The sequence below is a fragment of the Echiichthys vipera genome, assembly GCF_963691815.1.
Source record: "Echiichthys vipera genome assembly, chromosome: 8".
In the NCBI taxonomy this organism is placed as follows: domain Eukaryota; kingdom Metazoa; phylum Chordata; class Actinopteri; order Perciformes; family Trachinidae; genus Echiichthys; species Echiichthys vipera.
This window is the reverse complement of record NC_139833.1, coordinates 4,711,723-4,737,800: the sequence shown is the minus strand read 5'-3', so window position 1 is coordinate 4,737,800 and position 26,078 is coordinate 4,711,723. Positions and strand designations below refer to the sequence as shown.

The following is a 26,078-nucleotide window of genomic DNA, read 5'->3' as shown; positions in this document are numbered from 1 at the left end:
CTGCCGTCTGTTGCTCAGAGGCAGCGTTTCCTAGCCTGCACACAGTAGTGACTTGATGCGTATTTCATCCTGCACTTGGTGTCTCTTTATCCGGCACAATCTGACAGGTAGTCTTGATCAGTGCACCCATGGGATCCCAGCAGAACAAACAAACATGGCCACCTGCACCCTGCATATGCAGATGTGCCCTGTCTGATTCATCGATGGATCTGAGCTGTCTTCCTCCCTTAGCCTGAGGCGGTGAACCTCTCCGAGTGTATGTCACACACACACACACACACACACACACACACACACACACACACACACATAAACACTAACTGTCAAAGTCCAATAGAAACAGAAGACACAACAGAGACAAATATGTCAGTGCCTCAGGCTCGGGCTGCTATCATTCTATCGAGAAAGCTGTTGTGGTGTGAGGGGGGGAAAAACAACAACGTCTGCTTATTGATTCTGACAGTCTGTGTGCTGTATGCTACCAAATGTGTGTTTGTGTAATCACATTGATGCTGTAGAATTTGTGAAAAGGGAAACTGAATGATTCATGGTTATGATGTTCAACAGAAGCTGTATTAGGCTCAGTCAATCATCCCCCTGTCGTGTTTCTAATGGAGGCTGTGTACTTCCTGTTTTGGGCTGTGATAGAGAGCTTAAAACCACTCGAGGAGGAGGCCAAAGACACCCCTGAAAGGGTCCTTGAAGAACTACAACTGTTTTATGCTGAATTAAACAAATGATGTTCTTGTTTTGTAGTCCGTAATTTTGATAATGAAATTAATTAGGCCTTATCTTTTCCCAGCAGACCTTGTTTTTGTGTGTGTACACTCTCTTAAAACTACTGACAGTTCTTTGCTTTGAATCTCCTCTCTTCATCCCGCTCAACCATCTGCTCATTTTTTTTAAAAAACAGCCTCTTGCTGAACAGATTACTCAATGCGCTAATAGCAGCAAGCAAAACATAAGCATTAGCCTGGCTGCTCTTCTTAATGTTGCGCTCTGGGACAGGCTCCCAGTGCCGTGTTGTGTGTGTGTGCTCGCCTCGCTACAAATCATGATATTTAAAGATCATTATGAGATTGTGACACTGACTGGAACAAGCAAGTCGGTAAAAACCAGAAGCCATAACTGGATGGCTTTATTCGTTTCAGCGCGGTGCATTTTCGTGGTGATAAACACACAAGTGAACTGTTGAAAGAGGAAATCATGTGATGGAAAATCGGGCAGTTAGAGTAAGATATCCGAAGCGTTTTGTACATTTTTTTCCCCTGCAAACAAACAACAAAATCTGACAAGGAAAGACAATATTAGAGACAAAATGACAACAGAAAGGAAGAATACAGGAGGAGAACAACCATAAAAAATGCATAAAAATAACATATTAGCTTTCACACCCCCGCAAATAGTCTTCCAGCCAAGCATTGTGTTATTTGTTCCACCAACAAACATGTAGTGGGTTTTTTTTTCTTCAGAAAACTGGAATATTATTTCGTTTTAATCATCTAAATTTGGATAATACCCATCATCAGTGGGCCTACTGTAAAATTAGACTAAAAGGGGAACAGAGAGGAGTTGTTCTCTGTAGAGAGAAACCTGAGTCAGCTCCTTTCCCTGTATGTAAAGCACCCTAGACTCACATGTTGACTATAAAGGACATGCTGGGAAACAAAATCAAAAGTGAGAGCTGCACTAAGAAATAGATTTACATTAAAAGAACAGGAAAAGCATCCATCCCTGATCGACCTATCCATGCACATCCACATTTAGGCGTCAGGTGTGAAGACTTTAACAGCCACAAGTTACTATTCACCCAATGTTTTGTTTGCACCACTGATCTTTTTGAGTCTCACCTGGGCTTTGTGCCAAACCCAGCATGCAGCTACTACCAGTCAGCACGCAGGCTAACACATAAATAGCCCCACCTCACAGTTTAAAGGAAACTGACACAGACGAAGAGAGAAAGAGACGACACCTACAGCCTAACCCCTCAAAAAAGACCAGGGCAGAACACCAGCGACAAAAGTTTCATATCAAATGATCACAAAACAACAGAAACAAGCTCAGTCATAAATATATTTAAATCAAAGACAAACAGGCTTATTAGAGGGATTTTAAATGAAATCACAGGACGCCAGTGTAACAAAGCCAGCATTGTTGCAAATTGGGAAATTCAATTAGAATTTTGACCCAATTGTAGATTTGCAACGGCTTCTTAGCTCAAACAAGAATCTAGTGCATTAAAAGAGTCGAGATGCGAGGAAACAAAATGCTCATTGTGGCTGATTTATTTATTTTTAAGATAATTTTTTGGGCAGTTTTCAAGCTTTTTATTAGATGGGACGGAGAGGAAATGGGGTGAGAGAGAGAGGGAGAGGGGGGGCATGCAGCAAAGGGCCACAGGTCGGAGTGGAGCCTGCGGCCGGGTGTCTAATCTGTTAAAGGATGAACTGAAAAAAACAAAATGAAACTTTGTGTTTATTTTGTTTTGCTGAAACTTAAAATAATCTCGTTCATGCATCTGATACCGGCCTTCTGCTTATTGGCTTGCTTGTATAATAAATTGCTTTTCCGTCTGTTACACACAGTAATCTTTGATTGTATTTCGATCTCGCAGGTTTATTATTGTCTTTGCGCTGCGTCCTCTGCCAGGTTCCCCCTTGATAAAGAGCCTCATGATCCCAACAGACTGTAGACACTGCAGAGTTGAAATATATTTATGTACAAATTAATAAAACCTTGTTAGCGCTGGGGTGTTAGCATAGGGATTGTTCCGCACTCCCAGGTTCATGGATCTTAACAGCCTCACGTTCTGTTGAAGTGTCCTCGAGCCAGACACCTGTTCATTCACTGCTTTACGGACGTGAGTATCAGCTGGAGGCTGAAAATGTAAATGCATCCTCCCCCCTGCTATATCCGACAGCTGTTTTTTTTTTTCCTGGGGACCATTCACTTGTATGAAGACACCAGAGGATTTGTTCCGCTCGAGAGGGATTTAGCTCTGTCTATTGGTATTAAAAATAAATCTCTCCTTGTGATGCTGTTACATTATTACATTTTCCCTGTGAGGCTCCCTATCGCTTCCCTGATAAAACCATGCTAACGAGTGTGGAACGCCCAAAGGAGAGCGCTCATTCTCAGCAACATTAAACCTGACCCAGATGATCGGTGTGTCAACCGATGGATGAGGAAACAGAGCGGCAAGATCCCGCTGTGAGCCCAGGCGCGCAGTGTTGCAGAGATCATATTACAGCAGGTCTATTACGACCCATTTATCTATGCCTGGTGGTATGCACAGGGGACGGTAGGTGCTTAAATGACGGAAGATTAACCGTAACCCTTGTTCGAAAAACCTGGACTTGACCCTCTATTCTGTGCCATCAAAAGGATTATTACTCCCTGATAGCAGAACCCAGTTAAAACAAGTGTGTTTCTGTCCTGAGGCTGGTCTGCTCGTCTGCTGGATTTACCCTTAAGCAGCTCTGTGTGTTACAGCTTCCTGAGCAGAGAGAAATAAATGTAACACATCCTAATATAGACTTACTTATTAACATTTCCTGTGAAGCCTATATTGTTCTGTTGGGGGATATGACCAGCTCCTCTCTATATCTTTCAAGCTCTGTGAGCCAGATGGCATACATCAGTCGTAAACTGGATGTGATTACGAAGGTTTTCATCAGTTTTTATTGCCCTAGATTGTGCCTAGAATAATTACATTCTGTATTCAAGCAATACCCAGATGGTTGGTGTGCCAAACCCCTATGGTGATCTTTATTAAAGCTTTAAAACATGCTTTATGTCTCTAGAAGTCACTGTGTGAAATTTGAATCCAGACTGTCTTCACATATATGAAAGTCACTGGGGCCTGGTTGATGTTTTACAGTTTGGGTGAACCGGTCGTACTTCAGTTAAAGCTCCAAAGAGTCTCCTGAACCTGTCCAGTAACCAGACATCTCAGTGAGCACAGCATGAGTATTGTAGAGAGCACATAGGCCTGGGCGTATGGCCCAAATCTTGTGTCACAGTATGATGTTACATTTGGATAATGATAGCTCATGGTTTTTATGAATGAACCACATCATAAAGAACTTGGTATGAATTAAATACCTGACATATTAAAAGCAGTATTCTCTATTTTATTAAGAGTTCTGGTGCAAAATTAACCTAATGTGCACATAAAGCATCGTCCAAATGACATTTTATTTTCTCAAGTTACTGGGACCAGTCCCAGCCTGGTCCTGGTCCTGGTCCTGGTCCAGTCCCAGCCTGGTCCTGGTCCTGGTCCTGGTCCAGTCCCAGCCTGGTCCTGGTCCTGGTCCTGGTCCAGTCCCAGCCTGGTCAGATGCGTACATGAACTGATGAAGCCTCTTGGATGAGAGGTGAAATGTCTTCCTAGACAAATAACCAAGTCCAGTTGCTTTTGACTGAAATTGCTTCGGGGATAACGACGACCTGGACAAATGAGAACATTCACAGGCTCAAGTTGCAGCTAAACATTTTATTCAGATATTTGTCTGAATGTGTGTGTGTGTGGGGGGGGGGGGCAGACTTATCCATCAGAGCAAATGAAACACGAGCTCTGCAGACTTTTCCGAGATCTACAAGTTACTTAGTTTAACAAGTGTTCACTCGCCCTGGGTACAGTTAAAGACTGTGGCCAGAAAGAGTGTGTGTTTGCATAATGACCACACACTCAGCACATAAGAATATATGTGCAATGAAAAGGTATCAGTGAGCGCTGACTGGAATGTGTTGCTCTTATCTGTGTGAAGTCAATTTTATTCATAGAGCTCAATATCGCAAATCACAAATTTGCCTCAAGGGCCTCTACAATCTGTTCAGCAAACAACACCCTCTGTCCGCAGACCCTCGATCCAGATAAGGAGACAAATAGAAGACACCTGAGAAAGAGCAGCAGAGGAGGGACCTCTCTCTCAGCACTGACAGACATGCAGTTGATGTTGTGTGTACAACATAATGAAATTCAAGTAATAAAAGGTCCTTGATCATAAATTTTATGGTCTCAGTGTGTGGTGGCTTACGCAAACACTTATGTTTATTTTCTCCGACTACATTTTCATCACGGGGTTGCCAGCACTTCTCGCTCCACAGTACACGACGTGCTTAAATGATTGTTTCCTGTAGGTGGTTAAGTTCCTGTAACCAACACTAGAATTTAATCTGCGCATAATGAACGACATCACAGGATCTCCCTGCTACATTAGGTTGGGATTTTAATGATGATGAAACCAGAAAAAGAAGAATAAGTGCAGCTTTAAAATGACTAAAAATCCAATCCGCGTGTTCAGGTTTTATCTGGTCCTTTGGCAGTTTTGAGGCCAAAGGGTCGCGGAGATATAATCAGTTTTGTTCAGCACCTGGTGATTTAAAAAGAGCACTTTTATTCTAGTCTGATAGTTTCCCTGAACATGTTTTTACCATGGGTCATAATAACTGTTCTGTCTGAGGGGTGAGTGTCTCCAACAAGCAGCTACTGTGTAGCAACATAATGCTGTTTTTTGTGCCTGTTCTGTGAGGTTTCAGACCACTTTCTGTCGTGTTTGGGTCTTTAGTGTTACTAAACAGTCCCGCTGTGTGTGTGTGTTTGTGTGTTTTTGTTGCCCTAGGTGTCCAGACGGCCCTCGCCCCAGCACAGTGCGACCCTGTCAGCTGCCCTGCAAGAAAGACTGTATCATGACCCCTTTCAGCGACTGGACATCGTGCCCTGTTAGTTGTGATGCAGGTACAGTGAAAAAACAATAATCACACGAAAGGAGAGAGGACCACACGGATGTTAGTATACCCCTGATTAATCCAACCTGTTTGTCATCTTGCGGACAGACCTGACAAGGCAGGGATTCAGACATTTTACAAATAGGCGTTATAGTGTAGTTATTTCACCTCCTTTTCATCCATTTTATGCAATGAAATCACAGCTAAATCAGAACCTCAAGCCGTGCTGGAAGCGCCAGTCATCCAAATGCAGTCAGTGGGGAAGGCAGTGAAATTTACCAAAGCTGTGCGACCCTCCAGCGGATGTTATCATGTCAGTATGAACACATGAGGGTGTCTGACGTATCTCGGACTTCCACAAAAAGTACAAAGCAGCAGTGGTGGTTATTTCAGCCGTGGTTGATGATGGAAAGAAGCATTGATTCCACGATTAAACTCGTACAAGAAACGCACGGCGCAAATTCGCTTCACGTTTGGTGTGAACAGAATATTTGGCATCAGGCTACGACAGAGAACTGTACCATGATAGGGCTGCAGCTGACGATTTCTTTCATTGGGGATTAATCTGGTGATTATTTTCAATTATTAGTTTTTCCGTCCATAAAATGTCAGAAAAAAGTGACGAATATGTTTCCCAAAGTCCAAGATAACGTCCTCAATTGTCTTATTTTCCCCACAACTCAAAGATATCCAGTTCCCTGTCATAGAAGGAGTAAATAAACCAGAAAATATTCACATTTAAGAAGCTGGAATCAGAAGAGTTTGACTCTTTTTCTTAAAAAATGACTCACTCATCGACAACTAATTGTTGCAGCTCTAATAATAATAATTAACAAACAAGAATCATCAATCATCAATCATCAATGTCTCAGCCTGGGGGTATAGAGAAGAAAGTTTAAATTGACTATGTGGGACTCACACTCTGCACAGGGCCAGACACATTAACAACCACATAAATACTTACCCTCACGTCTCGTTACACGTAATTAATTTGACAGATTGGCATGTGAGACGACCTTTGTGCTGACCTTTGAGTGCGCCTGGCGAGCTGATTCGCCCGTGGCTGCTACAAGTGTCAGCAAGTGCGTGGAGTTGTTGTTGTTTTTGTGCCGTGCAGGAAAAACACTGTTCAGATGAGGTCACCTCCGTCAGGCAGCCATTGTCCAAGTTGTTACAAAAGACATGAAATTGATTTACATCTGAAAATCATTACCGTCCGTACTTTGATGACCTCTCCGTGTGACACGGGGGCATAAATCTCTTCACTCTGAGCAGGCCCCACCGGTGGCTGTGCATTTTAATTTGATGGCGTTGATATCTTCACCTTGTGCGGAGAATTTCACACCACCCACATGCAAAGGTTTAAAGCAGGGTTCAGGGCTATCCAGAGGCTCGTTTCATCTTAGTTAACTACCCGAGGGCATCTCCACACATGTAAACACCATAAATCTAATCTTAGTCAATTCCAAGGTCTAATGGGATTTTTCTACATCATCGTGTTGGCTTGATACCCCGAGTAATCAGACGTGCATGTTGTCTACGATAGCTGTCCAATTAGATTTGGCAATAGTAGTCTCCAAGTCCATTCTTCAAGGACTATTAACGGAGCAGCCAAGCTTATCTTTTTTGACATGTTCCTCATCACTTTCCAATGCAGACATTTCTCATTTTGATTCAATAATTGTCTGCGTCTGTTCAGCTGGTAACGCTGTAAAGAGGAAGCAATCAAGGAAGCGTCTTATCATCCAGTCGCCATCTAACGGGGGACAGGAGTGTCCAGAGGTGCTGGAGGAGGAGAGGGACTGTGTGGCCCCCAAAACCTGTCCAGGATTCAGGTAAAAGCACCACGGGGTTGCTGGTTTCAAATTTCATGTTTGTTGTTTTTACTGCTTGAATTGAAACAGGAATTGGATTGATGTTAAAGACATTATAGCGTAGCTGTTTTGAGCCTAAATACAGTTATATATACGGAGATAGTATAGACTTACGATTGTCTTTCTTATCCTGGTTCTCACTCTGTTACAGTGCTCATTTAGGTTTAAATTTAAAATTTTGCATCTTCAATACGTATATGTGTCCAAAGAGGTTATACACCAAAGTTTACATGAATGTAATTATTGCATAGGTGCGTAGTCTGTGTAGTTTATTTATACGACAAACTTGTGACAAACTAAGACTGTTCAGTTGTGCTATCTTGCAATCAGTCATGCTATATATCTGAGTTAATGTGTGTTGCTGCAAAACGGTTTAGACTCAAAATGACGAGGGTCTCTGTAAGGGATCCTTAAAAAAAAGGTCTTAAAAGTACTAATTTAACTTCAGGATGTCTGCATATACCTCAGGCTCATGCACACTTGCATACTGTACACACACACCTCTCAAAATATGTTTATTAATAGATGCTCATTTTTTTTTACTTGCTGTTGACCAGAATGATAAACAATACAGGATACACACATACATAATACAAGCAGCAAATACTATATACCAGTCCACACTCCATTCACGGTCCACACAGGGACTCAAACCAGCGACCCTCAGGTTTTTAGCCAAGTCACCTATGGACTGAGCTACTGCTGACCCAAAATGACAATCATTGTGGAACTATAGTGAAACAATTGATTAACTATTTAATGGTGATTTTATGGATTGAAATCATTTCAACAAAGTCAGTAATCCAATTTTATAGATAATTTCAGCAATATAAATACAAAAATTAATGTGTCCCGGTTTATTTCCTGTGGCAGTGTCGATATATGGCTGTTGCCTAGCAATGGAGTTCCATCGAAAAGGTAAATTCCTTTATTCTAAACTGTTTGTGCGCAAAGAGTTAATCTTACAATAATAATACTATAATTTAGTTATCACAATATAGCCTTCTGCTGCTACTTCTTCTGACTCTGTGTAGTTTCAGTGGTCTGTCAGAAAAACACCAACATGGTGATCTTCTGTGATATAAACGATCTTGGTGTTGGGCTTCCGTAACGTCATTAACGGTAACGGTTGAGACAGGTGACGGTTGCTAGGTTAGCGTTAGCTCGTCGGTTAGCTGGTTTTTGAAGGAAAATGAAAGACAGTTTATGAACAAAGTTGTTGTAAATGTCGCAGGTAACTCTTTATGGCCTTTTTTATCAAACAATAAAATAAAAAAACTATTAATTTGCGTTATTTCAGTTTGGGGCTTTGAAATTGTCGTAAGCTAACGCTAGCTAACGTTACAGTCAAGGCTAATGGAAGAAGGCTGGGACACCAGAAATCTATGATTCAAATATCATTCAAGTGCTGTTTACGTGTTAATGATGCGATAATAGTGGTCCAGTAATCTAATGATATAACACTTACAAGACCTATTATGACATTAAAAAATGGTTTTGTACTAAGACCTTTTTAATAGAATTCCATTGCTAGGCAACAGCCTTGGTCCTTGTTAACTTCCTGTCACGAGGGTTCTTACAGGTGGAATAAAATCCTTGAAAATGCTTGAATTTTAATGTTATGTGTTCAAGGTTTGAAAAGTGCTTTAAATTGTTTCCACATTTATTTCACAACAAATAGAATACAATAGAAAAATATTTTATTATCTCATCCTGGTGTTAAAAAAACTTTTTTTGTGTTTATAGCGTAATAATATCTCATTTAACGCAATTCTAATGGCGAAAAAATCATTTACAATATCTATATGTATTCTGAGAAATATGTAATTTACCACAGTTTTAAGGTTCTGGAAAAGCTTGAAAATGGACCTTAGAAGTCCTTGAAAAGTGCTTTAATTTCACCTCAGTACAGGTGTACGAAGCCTGTGTCAGCTAGTGCCATTCACATCCACTGCAACAGGAATCAAACTGGGACACAAGTTACGTTACTCAAGTCGTTACTCAAGTTTGAATTTTGAATGCAGCATTTTGACTTGTATTTGAGTATTGCTGTAGTGTAGTATCACTACCTTTAGTAAATTATTTGAATACTTCTTGCACCAAGTGCTCATACATACATATGTGACTTAAGTTTGTTATTACCCACTGGTAAAACAAAAATAACAAATAAACAAGAGCCACATTGAAGAAGATCCTCAAAAATAATCTTTATCTCGGTCAAAAAATGTAATAACAAGATATGTTTGTAATAATGTTTGGCATAACATGTCAATACTATGCACAGTACACATTCAGGCTTGTAGTTCAATCTATAGAAAATCATTTTAATATAAATTGTAATATTTGTTTGAAAAAGTAGATATTTACCTCAGATAGGTCAGCTCTATGTGCAGAACTTTATTATATATTAATGCTCTTTCGTGGTTCAATGTTTGTGTGATAGCAAGTGGACAATACGGTTGCATTGAAATACTGTCCTGATTATTCCAGGTGGAAAACCCACAAATGGAGGAAGTGCCAGCTGGTCCCATGGTTTCTGCGACAGGACCGCCCCGGTGCGCAGGAGACCTGTGGACCAGGACTCCAAACAAGAGGTAAGAAAAGTGATCTCTTCATCTCCCTTTTCCCTCCGCATCTTCACTGAACCGTTCCTAATCACCTTAAATTAAATTTGGGCTCATTGCGGTGCATCTGGAGCCTGGCCATGAGGCAGCAGATGGATGTGCCAAGGTTTAGAGAAAAGGCCAATTTACTTAGTGCACACATCAAATCCTCCCACTTAAAAATGCAACACGAACTGAGGCTGACACTCCTAAAAACATCAGCTAGAGACTTTTTGTCTTTTCTGGGTATTATTTTAGTATTATTTTCTGTAATCCTCCTTATTTTGGGAAAGAAATATGTTCATATCATCATGTTCTCATGAGACTCGTATAAGAGTGTGGGTTATTTCACTACTGGCTTTTTTTTCACCTCAGACTCTTGTCATGCAATTTTAATCAAATGTCTTTTGTGGAAATGTAGGAGAGGATGCTGCACCTTGCCTATAGCTTACAACAACTCCAGCTCCTCTTTATATGGGCCTCATGCATAAGCACTATAAAGGAGTTGTGGCTCTACCACTTTATAAGCATATTCCCCCTTGCCTTTTCACTGAGGATGGATGTACCATGTAGTCCTTGGAGGCTTTCATAAAAATTCAATTTCATGGGGTCACGCAGAATGATCAATTTCATTATGTTCCAGCTCCTATAGAAGGCCATTATTAGTGCTTATATTTCTGTTTCGTCTTTGCTATTAATGGATGGGAGAATCATTCATGAAAATGCTTTAAGGTCCACTTTAGTCACACTCAGTCACCACACTATTTCAGATTCCCACCAGCTTTTCACTGATTTAATAGCATCTGACACCTGACGTTCAGACCCTTCTGTGCATGTTTTCAACCCTCTGACACTTTCAAATGGCAGAAACCATTTTGTCGTTGACTTAAACCAAAGGAGACACACTGTCTGGGTTTCTTTTAGACAGTATTTTGTGTCGTATACCTTTACAAGGACTTTCCTTAGAGCGAAAAACACTGTAGAAGCACTATTTAACACACACTAGAACACTGAGAGCATGTGCTTCTCTCTCTTGCACGCATGCACGCACACACACATGCACGCACACACACACACACACACACACACACACACGCACACACAGATAATACCTGACCTAACACACCACCAGACGTAGGCTTTCCAAACCAATAGCAGTGCCCCACGGGGGGTTTAGCAAAAATGTGCTTAGAGATTGATTTCTCTATGAAGGTACAGCCCTGCAGAACGTCTGCATCACATGAAAATGAAATATTGCAGCAACACGAGTAATACCCTTTATTGAAAGAACAAAGAATGGGATGATGCAAGCCAACATAAATTGACTTGTGCGCTTCAAACCAATTGAGGTAGAGATGGATTTGTGTTTGCTGTGCTTATAATTGTTATTTAGCTCCCCATGAGGTGTAATCTGAATCATACAGTTCGTATTTGTTTTTCATTGACTCTTCAGTTGCCCTCTTTACATCTCTATTTGATGTTATGTCTTAAAGGAGCATTACAGCGATTTCACACATCAAAAAGTTTACTAGTAAGAGGAAGCGCTATACCGCCTTTGAAAACAGCTGTGATGTGTTGTGCTGCCTGAAAGAGCTTTATCTAGTCAGAGTTACATCACTTTAATGCATGGAAGTGCAATACAGAATCACTGGAGGGCCCCTTTGAACAAGGAATTACCACAATGTAGAAATTAAACAGACCGGCATTCAGCTTTTCTTTGAATTATTTATTTGAATTATGAAAGAAACAGCTTGACATTTTGTGAAAAGCTCTTATTTGCTTTGTTCGCGCACGTTAGATGATTGGTGATACTCCCATATCTGTACATTAAATATGTTATGAAGATAGCACAGCTAGCTTGGCTCTTTCAAAAGCTACAAACACCTCAATTGACATGTTACATCTTGGTGCACCATATTTTATAAGCTCTCTATAAAATCAGCAACCTTCTTAGTGACTGAAGCGGCAAAAGAGTTGTATTTGAGTGACTAGTTTAATATCTGAATTGTTTGGGAGAAAAAGTATAAAGTAGCATAAATTGGAAGTATAGAGAAGTAAAGTACCTCAAAGTTGTATTAACACTATGGCCACTACTTCTGTAGTTCACTTAGGGTGCACTCACACTGTCCTTCCGCACCGCGCCAAAACAGGTTTTTCGGGTGAAGCCTAGTGCGTTTGACCAGTGTGAGTGCAACCGCTCCGAGCATAACTGCGGCCAGCTGGCCGTCCACGGCCCGTCTGAGAGAGGTGGGCTTTTGTAGAGCGCGTTTGCACATGTACGAGCACGAGCGTGCGCACGTGTACGAGCACGAGCGTGCGCATGGCAGTTCTGACGTCATTTATGTGCGCCTGTTCGGACATAGAAAATAGAAGGAAGGACCACGCGCGGACATTTAACAACAACAACAATGGCAAAAGGTTCACGTTGATGTGATGCGGAGGTGGAGTGTTTACTGCAGATTTGGTCGATGAAAAGATTCAAAAACAGTCGACAAGACGCACAAAAACTCTGAGGTCTATGGAAAGATTTGTAAACAAAGAGACGCATCAGAGCGCATCAAGTACCCTAAAGCCCGGGGCACGGTGCGGAAGGACAGTGTGAGTGCGCCCTTAGTTCCTCTTTTATAATCATAAATCATTGTCTTGCATTTTTCAATACCCACTCTGACAACCAATCAGTCTGTTGGAACAATAAGCGATAAACCACTCAATGGCCTCCCACACGTTCTAATGAAGCCTTTCTGACCTGTCTTGCTCTAATTATTCCAGCTGTGTCCTGTCGCCAGCTGGATGGGACGCAGGCCGACATCAGCGAGTGCCTGAAATTCGCCAAGTCCATGCCTGCCATTACTCAGCACTGTCAGCTCCCCTGCCAGGACGACTGCCAGCTCACCAACTGGTCCAAGTTCTCGTCCTGCACAGCTGACTGTGTGGGGGTTCGCACCAGAAAGAGGGCATTGATAGGTGAGAACAGAGAGCGACACAGCAAAAACAATGGGCTGTTGTTTGAACCCTTTTCAGACCAAGCTTATTTGCACTGTAGTTAAAGTATTGGTGAGGTACCAGGCAGTTTAGAGAGGTAATGTTCATGACTCACATTACTGCCCCACTCCAAGAGAGGGGCAGTAAAGTTGAACACAAGGTTATAAATCTATGATATTCAGATGCTGCTAAATGCTCAGGGAATCCCCCGACAGTTTCCCTGTACATCACAGTCATAGAAGCAAAAATGACAAGAGTGGTGCATTGCATCCATTTTCGCTAAAGTGCAAGAAAGTGGATTTAAAAAGCTTTTTTATTTTCCCCTGATGTGAAATCTTTTGACTCATTCGCCCAGTGTAAAGAGCAGAGAGGTAGTTTAACCCATATTAACACTCTTAGAATAAGTGGTGTCATTGTTCCTCACTTTGAATCAGGAAGGAGAGATTGAAGATTCAAGTTTCAGTCTTTATTTTCATGTGCACAGTAAAGAAACAAGGTTCCCTGTGCAGTCACAGGAAGTCTTCTTTTGCTGTCCACAGAACGCCAAAAAATGTAGAAATCTAGGTATTAAAAAGGGAAACATAAAAAATACAAAAACCAAGGCACCTTATTTGGCAAATTAATAAAAAAAAACATAAAAACAGTGAACGTTTCAATGTAAACAGTGCAATAATGCATGTGAAAAAACTGTGCAGTTGTACAATATCATGTAGTCTATTATTAAACCCCTGTCAGCTGTTTAGGAGCCTGATGGCAGAGGGAAAGAAAGACTTCTTTAGTCTGGTAGTCCTTCATTTGACACTTCTGCACCTGTGGACTGAGGGAACAGTGTGAGGGGTCGTGTATTTTGTAGTTTAATCTAGAATAATGCCGCTATATTTGGGAAAAGTTATCAGCATAATGGTAGATGTTGGCTAGCTCCACACTAAGACCATACAAATCCAGTTTCCTTGAAGTGGGTAGTAAGGGTGGACCATAATGTTGAGCTAAATATATGAATTCCCTCTGCCTGTTGGTCTCTATGACCTTTACAGATTACAGCGGGCTACACTGCAGTTTGCTGCTTAGATGGAATTAGCAACAACCAGCTGTGATCCTAATGCAGGATGAACTTGAGCTAAAATGATTGTAATGCAAAAAAAAAAAAGGTTTCACAGCCAGTGCTACAGTTTACTGGAGACAGTGGCACTTGCAGGTAAAGATGCTGTGGTCAGTTAGATAGAAAGTCATCAAAGTCATGTATTCTTATCTGCAAAGGACACGACTCCTGATGCCAAAAAAAAATTGCACGTTGATCTATGATTAACGATGTTAGACATGCCTGAGGATAAACCATCATCACGCTGTTTCAGTAAAAGAGCACTCTGCTTGAAACTATTTATGTAATCTATCATAAGGAGTTGCTTTCCCCCCCTATGCATGTATCCCACAGGAATGGGGGGGCAGCAATTCCTGTGTCACCCACCCTTTTTTTCAGTAAATGCACTTTCCAGAACTTTCCCTAAGGCCTTGAAAGTAGCCTTGAATATGATGAGGCTCAAAGCAACTTTAGCCTAACGGAGACAGAAATCCACCAACACCATGTGGAGTCACCTCTCCCAAAGCTATTCTGCTCATCTCTGTCCCTCTGCTCGCCCTAGGGAGGAGCAAGAAGAAAGACAAGTGCAAGAACACACAAATGTACCCTTTGAGTGAGACCCAGTACTGCCCCTGTGACAAGTACAATGCCCAGCCAGTGGGGAACTGGTCAGACTGCATCCTACCCGAGGGAGGCAGAGTGGAGAGCATCCTGGGGATGAAGGTCCAGGGAGACATCAAAGAGTGTGGACAGGGCTACCGCTACCAAGCCATGGTGTGCTACGACCAGGACAACAGGCTGGTGGAGACCTCACGCTGCAACAGTCACGGTGAGTACATGTGCATGTGTCACAGCACTTTAATCACTTTGTTTATGTTGGTTTGTTGCATTGTTAAAGTTGGTTCACCCAAATTGCAAAAAAATAATAACAAAGGGATTTTCTTGTCATGCGGATAGCTTTGGTTTCATTTGTTCAGGTGTTGTAGAAGCAGTGTAGGGACTCCGGGCACAACTTTACCCGCTTCCAATAAGCAAGAAGAAGGAAAAAACACTTGTTAGTACACAGAAGAACTTTATTATTATTATCAAGTTTCAGCTTGTGGCCTGGAATGAACCTTATGAAGGCCACAAGCAGGGCCAAGAATTAGCACCATCTACTACGGCTGCTCGATTATGGCAATAATGATAATCACTACTGTTGTATTCAATATTGAGATCACGTTTAATTTTCACAATTTCTCATCGACTTGGGAAAATATTGTTTTTTTAACTGGGGGTTTTCTTGAACTTTATCATTGAATTGAAAAACAAAACAATAGTAAATGTAAAAGATAGATAAATTAAATAAATAAGAATATATGCTGTAGTGATTATTGTTTGTGGTGCACACAGCATTGTAAAATTAAACCCCATATAGTTTTTGAGCTGTTAATATATTCACAGTCACACTGTATCCGGATTATCTCATCACTAGTGTAAATGGTGTATATTGTTGGAGTTTGCCTCTTTGTCCCTTGGTTTGGGGATTAAACCACTGCTCCAGAAGTTACTCTGTATAGTTTGATGACATTATACTGAAGACTGAGAGTCCTGAGAGAAATTAGCTAAAATCAATATCTCCATTAATTGTCCTATTTACCTCAGTAAGGAGGTAAACAATATTTTATTAAATTAACCTGTGCATAAGACACATCTCCCAGATCTTCACAGTGAGCCTCTTATGGATTATTTTGGAGAGAACAATAAACAGAAAATCATAGATTATAATTGACTAATCTTATTTGACAAATTCAGCTTTTCTTTCCCACTGAGGGAGAAAATCTAATGAAATTTTCATGTTTCACACCTCCTCAACTCTGTTTAGTTCTTGGGGACCTGTTTGAAACCAACCCACACACATTTGTGGTTGTATTTTCAAAAGGAAAGTGTCAGCCTTTATGAAGGCATTCATTTATTGTGTATATATAACAATGTTATAGAAACAGGTCATTTAGAAAGTCAAAATAATCGTCCACTCGGGAAAGCTGAGTTCAACACTGTGTCACTCTCCATAGTGTCAGCCTTTCTACTTAACTTGCGTCACACAGAGCCCCACAGAGCGCCCTGACACCTCTGCACTCAGCCACTCCACTTTTGTTGATTTTGGAGTTGATTTGAGTGCAGGACGCGGTGGCAGCCTGAAATATGGTGTTGAATAACACATGATCTATTTACTGTGATTAGGTTTTATTATTGAAAACCATAATTATGTTTATAATTACCGTATTTTCCTCACTATAAGGCGCACCACATTATAAGGCGCATAGAACAGACGCTACAGTCGAGGCTGGGGTTACGAGTTCGAGTTCGAGTTTGTCCTCCAGCTGCAGCCGTCTCGCTCTGTTCCCTCGGAAACTCTGTTTAGTCTTCTTTACCTGCCACAGGTCATCTTGCGTCTTGTTGCTTCCTCCACTTCGGCACCATTGATTGGTTCATGTTAAACTCTCTGGCTGCTGCTCTATTCCCGTGTTCTGCTGCGTGACTAATGGCCTTGAGTGTAAACTCTGCGTCGTAAGCGTGTCTCTTAACAGGAGCCATTTTGGGCTCTTTACACAAACACACACATGGAAATGAAACGGCACGCTTCACGCAGTCGTATATCTCAACATGCACCGCGCGTTACTTCTTCTACGGGGGAAAATAGAGTCGGCGGCTGCTCACCGTAGTTGCGAGACCTGTTGTGGCTCAATATTGGTCCATATATAAGACGCACCGGATTATAAGGCGCACTGTTGAGACATTTGAAGGTTTTTAGGTGCAACTTATAGTGCGGAAAATACGGTAATTTTCACTAGAGGAAGATTCCCAATGAAAACTATTGATCATCTCTTATTTGGACTATTCGCCCGCCAACATAACACTAGAGTTCAGCGAGAAAATGTCACAGTGTTGGTCAACTAACCTTTTTAAGTTTGGCCTTTGACCCCGGATGATGAAAGCTGCTCTGACAGAAATCTGCATTGAAGCGCAGAGGTACAAATCTTGAGGTGGAACACGTTATTTTTCCTCTCTCCAGCCTTAACTCATGATCTCAGGTAAAAAAAATAAATACTGTAGCACGCTGCAATGCTGCAGATGCAAGAATAACTTTATGTTCTTTTAAATATTCATCTGAAGTTCATGTGAAGGATTTTGTTTGTGCACATATGAAAGCCCCTCCTATGGAGGCTCGCGACTCAATTTCAAATACAGGATTTCACACAAGGAGGCCTTTTTCCGGCACGCTCCTGTCAGAATCATTTGTCTCCTCGTTGTAAGGTCTTATCTTAGATCCAAAATACTTCAAGCAAAGAATCCGGGCTGAGAAACTCGTTGTGAAATTGCTGTGAAATAGAATGCGGGAGATGTTCAAATGAATACATCAGTGTTGTGCATATATAAACATGGTTTTAGTCTCCCTGTGTGAGTCACACATTCAGATATGAATCAGTTAATCCGGGTGTGGGTGTGACAAGGGCACATCTTAAGGATGGGGTTGTGTTTGTGTGTGTTTCTTTTCTGTCAGCTTCTGTGTATTTTTACACCTATGTGAATGTTTGTGAGTTTGTGTGTGTTTTTATGTGTGTGTGTGTTAGTGTGTGTGTGTGTGTGTGTATCCATGCATTTATCTTCAAGCATTACTAACCATAGACAAAAGAAATGTTCCTTGAGGTGCACACAGAAAAAAACACATTCATGAGGCTTGGCTTGGTATATGTGAATCTCCAAGATATCATTAATCTCTCTTCTACCCCCCCCCCCCTCGGTTCTCTCTGCCCCTCCCTCCCTCAATTTCTGTACCGTTCTCTGCATCTCAGCCATCATCACTTTGAATCTTGCTAGAGGAGGAGACATGGTCCTTCCATCCCACAATGCCCTCAGCTATGATGTCGATTGAAAAACTGCAACCGTTATCTCTGTCTTCCACAGACATCAACAGAAAAAGGGGGTTATCATTAAAAGTGCACGCTGATCCAAGCTTTGTGGTATTGTTCACTTTTGAATGCCTCAGTTCTCTGTGAGAGGGAGTGAAGGGAGGACCAAACTCTGTGGGCTGTTTTGAGCAGTTCTCACTAAATTAGTTTTATTCTGATTCTAAATTTCCACTGTTGCTTGGACATTAACTGCAGAGAATAATGTATTGTATATGAACTGTGTACATGATATTTTTTTAACCATTTAATTGCACTTTACTAAATGCCTTTTTTTCTACTTTCAAAGTTTCCATTGAGAATTTTTCAAATTAAGCATTGGATGTCTGTCGTCATCATCAAATTTAAACAAATTACAAGGCTGACCTATCAACTGTGCGCTTGAGATCACACTTAACCACTTAAAAGATTGGTTAGCACTTGATCTCTTCCTATGTTTGTACTTTTTAAACAGAAAACACACATTTTACGTCATGACATTTACTGGAAATGACCCACACTGTCTCCAGCAGCAGGAAGGTTGTTGCTCATATACCTTGATTACCAGAGATTCTCCCTGACAATCTCCCTCTAGCCACTTTTACCTTACATAGGTTTTTGTATTGAAATTAGGGTAGATCATTTCTTATTTCAACCCCGTTCCTCATCCATGGAGCACTTTCAAAACAAGCAACAAGAATAAATAGACCAGGGGTCTGATGAAAGTTAATCTCAAAACAACGCACTGCAGCCAGTTCGCCCCTCCAATAGAAAATAATACAGTTAAACTGATGTTGTTGCTTGATTAAGTATTCAAAGGTCTTTTTTATGAACAAAGAAGCTTTAAACTACTCGGTACAGCATTATGTACATGAACGAAGAAGCTTTAAACTACAGCATCATGTACATATGATCAAAGTCAAACTTCACCGCTGGGAGACTAATCATCAGCACAAGAAGCTGGTGAGCAAAACAGCAAAATGAGAAATTCCTCATTCTATTAGTTCACAGCAATCGTTTCCATTCAACCACAAGAAGATCTAATTAGTGTGTTGTCATGTTCAATATAATCAAGGCCAAGAGGAAACAGAGGGGATGGAGACTCAGGGCCATGCCATAGACTTGCCATCGTTACTGATTCCTGATCAGCTTTATGTGTGGAAAAAATCTAGGCCTACACAGATTTTCAGCGTCAACAGTTATATTATCTGAGTATGTAGATGAAATGAGAGAATATTATTACAGCATTATTTTCCCCTCAGGTTGTCTTATTCAAAGAAAATATCGTATCTGCTAAGCCTTGGTAGTACTCATGTTATCTGTAACAGACGTGCTGCTCGGTTGGGAAGCAGTAAAACTCATGCGTGAAAATATGTCGGCATTGGTAAAAGGACTCGATAAGCTCTGAGGCATACGACTCTGATGGATCAGACAAATTGGAACCTGTTCTCAACTGCAACTTGTTTATAATGATGGCCTAGATTGACACAATATACGCCCAGGAGAGTTCTCAATCCCATTTCGGAAACACCAAGAAATAAATGAATTATTTAACATAGAATCTAACTGCTACCATCAACACTGTGCAAGGTCATGGGGAAGTCAGGGAACATCTTGTAACAGGTCTCCCGCTATGTCTTATATATGTGACATTACTCATATCATCATTGTATGTATGACTATAAGTCACCCGTGATGCTTCGACCTTTACCATGACTTAATTTTACAGGACGGCTCAGGGGGGGCACGGCCTTGTCTGAGCAGGATGTGGTAAAGGAGGAGGGAATGCAGTCTCACTGGGGAGCTATAGAGGGTAAAGCCTAAGGGCAAGCATCTTGCTGAGGACCTGTGAACTTAAGAAAGACTGCAGGGAACAGATTTGCCGGTGCATGACGACCCGTATTTGTAATAACAAGAGAAACACAGTGGGAGCCTGTGCTGTATAATTAAGCTTATACTGTTCTGAGCGTTGCAACATGTAGGCAGTGTGCTGTGAAGGTTTGCGGATTAAGCTCAGTGTCTGTTAAGGTCACTAATGTACATCAAAGACCGGGTTCCTTCAGGAGGCTTTCTTGCTCCTCTGTGAACCATCCTGAGCACAGAGCCCATATAGTTATCTTTAGAGCTCCGAGGGATTAGGCTGTCCCCGTTACCTTGGAGATGATTGTGGTGCACGGGATGTAACAGGTCAGAAATCACAATATCGTGGATGATTCCTGGAGTCAAAAGGTTCGTGTAAATCTCCTCGGGCCACCCCACCCACAGAGTAGATGGGATTTGGTCTCAGAGGGCGACACTGTGGTGACACAACGAGACTTTATTCCTGGTTGGATGGCCAGATATAAATGGTGACTGGATCTACCGTCGGGGTGTCTTCAGTGGGCACCTAGAGGCCCAGCATGCTCGTGGATCCCTGCAAGAGCAAAAAGAGATTAAAAAATATTTTTGGGAAAGGCCATTATTATCTGCTGTTGTTACAAATACCAATCCAGCAGAGAACATGTGGTTCTCTTTTTAAAAAGATAATTTCCTCTTGGGACTGGTTTAATTTAGAGCCGGACCGATATATCGCTCTGCGTATATTATATAACCATTTTTACAGAACATATTGTATAATGCAGAAAACAATGGTTGGAGTTTCATATAGAGAATTAGAAAATGTTTGAGTATAATAAAGTATTTAGAACATGCAAACTCCACACAGAAGGGCCCTAACCGGGATTCGAACCAGGAACCCTCTCGCTGTGTGGAGTTCGCATGTTCTCCCCGTGTCTGCGTGGGTTTTCTCTGGGTTCTCCGGTTTCCTCCCACAGTCCAAAGACGTGCAGGTGTTCGGTTCATTGATGACTCTAAATTGCCCGTAGGTGTGAATGGTTGTCTGTCTCTGTTCGTCTCTATGTGTCCTGTGATAGACTGGCGTCCTGTCCAGGGTGGACCCCGCCTCACGATGTCAGCTGGGATCGGCTCCAGCCCCCCCGCGACCCCGACAGGGACAAGCGGTAGAAGATGAATAGTATTTAGAATTGGTTAACAATATAATACATTTTATAAATATTGAATAATCGATTATGTTGAATAGGATTGAATAAAGTTATGTGTTTTAGAAACCAGCGTGTGAGCACCTTCGCAGAGTCACATCATTGTAAAATCAGTGCACAATCCATAGGGACTATTTTCATTGTCCTTGTTAGAAAGAAAAACACACATTTACTTTATTATTCGTCTAAACAGCGACTACCAAACTGAAAACTCTGAACTATGATTGAGTTAGAAAGTTTCTGGGAGGAATGCCAGAGATTCCAAGAAGTAATGAGCTTCAGGGAATTTAGCAAATGGATCATTGTGCAGACCATCAGTCTTGTGCACTTTCGATGTGTGTCATATTATGTGGTTGTCTTTTATTTCTGCATCAATTTATAACTTCAATTTTCTTTTCTTTTCTTTTTTTAAATCTCAGCATTGGGCCAAAATTACAGGAATGCCAGTGGGTTCCCGCGTGTGCAAAGACAAAATAACAGAGCATTACCAATATTGTGTTTAATGGTAAAGTACAGATTAAGCTAACGGTTTATGTTTGCTAATGTTGAGAGCAAAATGTTCATTTTGGCTTTTGTTAGAACACTGGTCTACATCCAGAGGCATTTCAATAAATGTCCCAATTATCACTGGGAGCTTTAAGAGCTGGCTGGACAGTGAAATTGTTAACATTTGAGGTGAAGAGAGCAGTCAGCAGTCAGAAGTGTTTTGGGGATTACAGCAGGAGCTTCTGCCAGGTTACAAGTTGACTTCTAAAGGGAAAAAAGAGTGATCTCCTACCTGGACTCAACCCAAAACCTCCCAGAGCTTGGCACAACACCTAACAAGTGTTTATCAGCTGAACTATTAGTGAACCACAGACTGCAACATTTGCACCGTGAGTGGACTTAAAGTGACGGTGTCGGTGATTTAGAATGACTTGACTCAGGAGTTCAAAGGTGACAAGGCTTATTTCAGAGGCCATGCTAAAGTCAGCAAGATGTTGATGCAGATAAGCTGATCATTATGTTACTGCACATGTAGTTGGCGTTAAAGTGCTGCATTAACCAGACTTTTACTGTCAAGATCACCCTCCAACTGTCCTCTTAAGCTGAGCCAGGTTTAAGACCATCATCCATCTTCCTAAAGTGTTTCAGAGCGGGGGCTCCCACCTTTGGCAGCAGTGGTCTGCAGCTTTGTTGAACGAGAGTAACTAGGGATGGGATTTTATTGATACCAATACCGGTATTGATTCTGCTTATTGGTCCGATTCTTTCTCCATTCTCTTTCTGATTCCTGATCCATTTTTCTGTGTTGGGGGGGGAAACAATAGTAGGCTTACACAGGTTTTCAGAGTCTGAGCAACTACTGTCTGAACACAGTGTGGATGGAATTAGAGGATATTTGTACAGCTCTCTTTTTTATTTTGGACCTATGCTCCCCAAAGAGCAAAATGGGTTAATAAAGATTAATTTATTGTTTTCTATGTTGAAGAAATAAACCCGCTCTCAATTCCCATCCCTAAAGAGGACTCAGGTTTGTTAAGAGTTTGGTTGCTGTGGTTCAGTCTCATGCCGACTTTGATCTTCACCCATATACTAAGCGATGCTGCGTTCAGAACAACATTTGCACTGATAATAATAATAATAAATACATAATATAGCCAGACAACTGCAGAGGAATCTGTCAGAAAAACATTGAAACTAGCTCAACTCCTGCCGCGAAACTGCATATTCCCAATAGATTACATAGGGGCAATTCTACTGTATACAGTACCTTGCAGTCATAAAGGATAAAGAGATGGCCACCGTGATGCAGTAACTTTCCAGCGCTGTCAGACCCTGTCTCTGTATTTCTGTGTTAGCTGCTGTGCAGTTTCTTGGCATCTAATGAACATGTGTGGGTGTATTTTTCAAACTGGACCTTCTGAATTGTATTTCATCTTCTCAACAGAACATTTAGCAACACTCCCACACCAACACAGTCAAATGTGTTATTTATTTCTGTGTTTCTTTATTTAATGCAGTGCTATTTTGGTCTGAACATGGTCTTACATGGTCAGTATTTGAGAATGGAACATCACTTGTTCAAAGAGGTTGTGCGTTAAACGTTCTGAACAAAGAATATGAATAAAGTACATCTCTCACTTCCAGTTACAGTATAATCCCTTTTATCCTGCAGAGCTCAGTGGCCAGCAGCGGATGTATGTAGTTGTTGATGATGATGATGATACGGAAGAACATATGTGCTCACCAAGACGTTTCCCAGTTTAAAAGACTATGGGATTCTTCTGAAAATGATTATCTAAGATCACGATCCCACATGTCTCTCACTAAAGAGCAAAACCGTCTGAGCGAGCCCACATCAGGGAGAGGAAGTGAATAGGTACTTAGTGAGAGACACCACTTTCCCGGCTCATTCACCTTATTGATTTTCTTAATCAAAGGCTAAACTGATTTACAGCCTTAAAAAAAAGTTCCGTCTTTTAAACAGAGTTTCGCAGAGCAAGTGAAAAAATCTTTAGAGAAGAAATGTTGTTATGGACACAACAAAAAGTTCATAGTGTGATCTTTTCAATATATTTGACTGGACCTTAGCCTGTGCGCTCTGCAAAGAGGAGGAAATCAAAGCCCAGAGACGCTGAAAGAGTCAGAAAAACACGAATAACAAGCAAAGTGAGATTCTTAAAAACCAGACGCGTTGACTGCGTTATGACCCCATGAGCCGAGGAAAAACAGATTGAAATAATGAAGCTGACTGCCAAGCCCAACCACTCCTTTGGTAGACTTTTGTACTCATGCCTTTAAATGTGGACCCTCTTTTCATTTCACTGGGCTAAGAATCAATAAGTGCATTAAGATTAGTTTGTGAAGTATCGTTTAGTAGTCTGCTCCTACAACTGGGTATTTTCCCCATCCAGCAATTACACTTCTTGAGTTCTCGCACTTTAATGCTCATTTCTTAGATCGAACAGAAAATTTAACCTTGGGGATTACAACACATAGTTTCATTCAAGATAATGAAAAACTAAATTCTTCTAAGGGATTCAAAAACCGTCCAGGGCTGTTTGTGTCACTCGCTGTCATTCTTGACCTTGAGGCTGAACGGGTGAGATCCTTCTGGTGGGACACAGAGAGACCGAATATTTTATTTCAAAGATACTTTCTTATGAATCAGTTTCCTGGTGAATGCATGTCCTCTGTGTAATGGTTAAGAGTATGCTGTCTAGTCATTGATTTGATTAAAACAGACTGAAAAGTAGGAAATCATCATTTTGTCTTTTCTACTGGTATGTGTATCCACAAGTAATCATCCTTTTCACATTACAAGCCATAAGCCAAAAACGCATTTACTTGAATCCAATTTGTCATAATTTTCAGGTTATATTGAGGAGGCGTGCATCATCCCCTGTCCCTCAGACTGTAAACTCAGCGAGTGGTCTAACTGGTCACGCTGCAGCAAGTCCTGTGGCAGTGGAGTGAAAGTTCGCTCCAAGTGGCTTCGAGAGAAACCTTACAACGGGGGCCGGCCGTGTCCCAAGCTGGACCACATCAACCAGGTACAGACTCTTTAACTCAAACTCAAGCTCAGTTTTGAAATCTGACTTGGTGGCTGAACTGGGTATTCGGGGTGGGAACCATGATCATCTTGATGCTTTGAAATTAGGATTTCAATACATGATTTGTGTTTCTCACTGAGACTTCTTGCTACTTTTAAATCATAGTGTATTTGTTGATGAAAAATTATGATGAAAATAAGCAAATTAATTTACCTCCAATGTTCCTACCATAGAAATCGAGATGCACTAGCAGCAATTTGCTCTGCCGCTGCCTGAGCTCATTAACTATGTCAGAAAATCCCATCTCGCCCATCAAATCGCACTTTCATGGGCGGGCGTAACCAATGACGACAGTGCTTCATCGAAATTCGAAATCGAAAACCGATCATCGAAAATCGGCTAGACACGTCACCCTGTTCATTGCTCTAGCTGGTTGTAGGGCGGCAGTAGCTCAGTCCATAGGTGACTTGGCTGGGAACCGTAGGGTCACTGGTTCAAGTCCCTGTGTGGACCAAGTATGGAGTGTGGACTGGTGGCTGGAGAGATGCCAGTTCATCTCCTGGGCACTGCCGAGGTGCTGTTGAGCAAGGCACCGAACCCCCAACTGCTCAGGACGCTGGTCACTGGCAGCCCCCTCACTCTAACATCTCTCCTCAATTGCATGTATAGGTCCTGGTTGTGCATGTGTGTATTTCGGGCCTGTGTGTGTAACATGTATGATAATAAGAGTGAAAATTGAATTTCCCCGTGTGGGATAAAAATAAAGTAATTCTTCTTCTTCTTCTTCTTGTAGTCGGTCGTAGTGCTATCTAATTGCATGCAGTGGTATTTTGAAATGAATGCGTTGGTGCCGCCCCTTGAGTTAGGGAGGTCTATTGCTCGCTGCCAGACGCTACCTCTGGTGAGATGTGGGTCTTGATTTCCACGCTACACGGTTCCCGCATGTCCTGGAAAATCTGGGAAAACAGTTGACGAATTAAAGTAAAATGTCCTGGAAAATTATTTGAACATTGTCCTATTTTTCTTTTGACTGGAATTAACTACTATGCTAGCTATCAGAGCGCCCCTAAATGGATAACACGACATTTGAAAGGGTGAAAAAGAAAAATCATGTTCTGTTTTTTTAATAATGTCCAAATGGTAGTTTATGGACTCGACAGACTGCTCTCAGTTATGTTGCAGAAACGCTGTGAACACATCCCTAAATCACTTCACATGGTAGCCCATGCAGGTTGGATGACATTACAGCTTAAAAATGTTAGTAACATCATCCTTCAAATGTAAATATTGGTCACTGCTGGCTCGTAA

General features: G+C 41.4%; 1 protein-coding gene across 1 annotated transcript in view; it reads left to right on the top strand.

Annotated features, from left to right (window-relative positions):
* Positions 1-26,078, top strand: part of thsd7ab (thrombospondin, type I, domain containing 7Ab) — a gene marked incomplete at both ends in the record, with an annotated part of 157,716 nt that overhangs the window by 85,014 nt on the left and 46,624 nt on the right. Inside the window, 6 exons of the mRNA XM_083918758.1 lie at positions 5,625-5,740; positions 7,430-7,565; positions 10,095-10,198; positions 12,977-13,171; positions 14,830-15,096; positions 24,592-24,770. Of these exons, the coding sequence (XP_083774884.1) occupies positions 5,625-5,740; positions 7,430-7,565; positions 10,095-10,198; positions 12,977-13,171; positions 14,830-15,096; positions 24,592-24,770 (997 nt within the window). The remainder of the gene's footprint in view (positions 1-5,624; positions 5,741-7,429; positions 7,566-10,094; positions 10,199-12,976; positions 13,172-14,829; positions 15,097-24,591; positions 24,771-26,078) is intronic.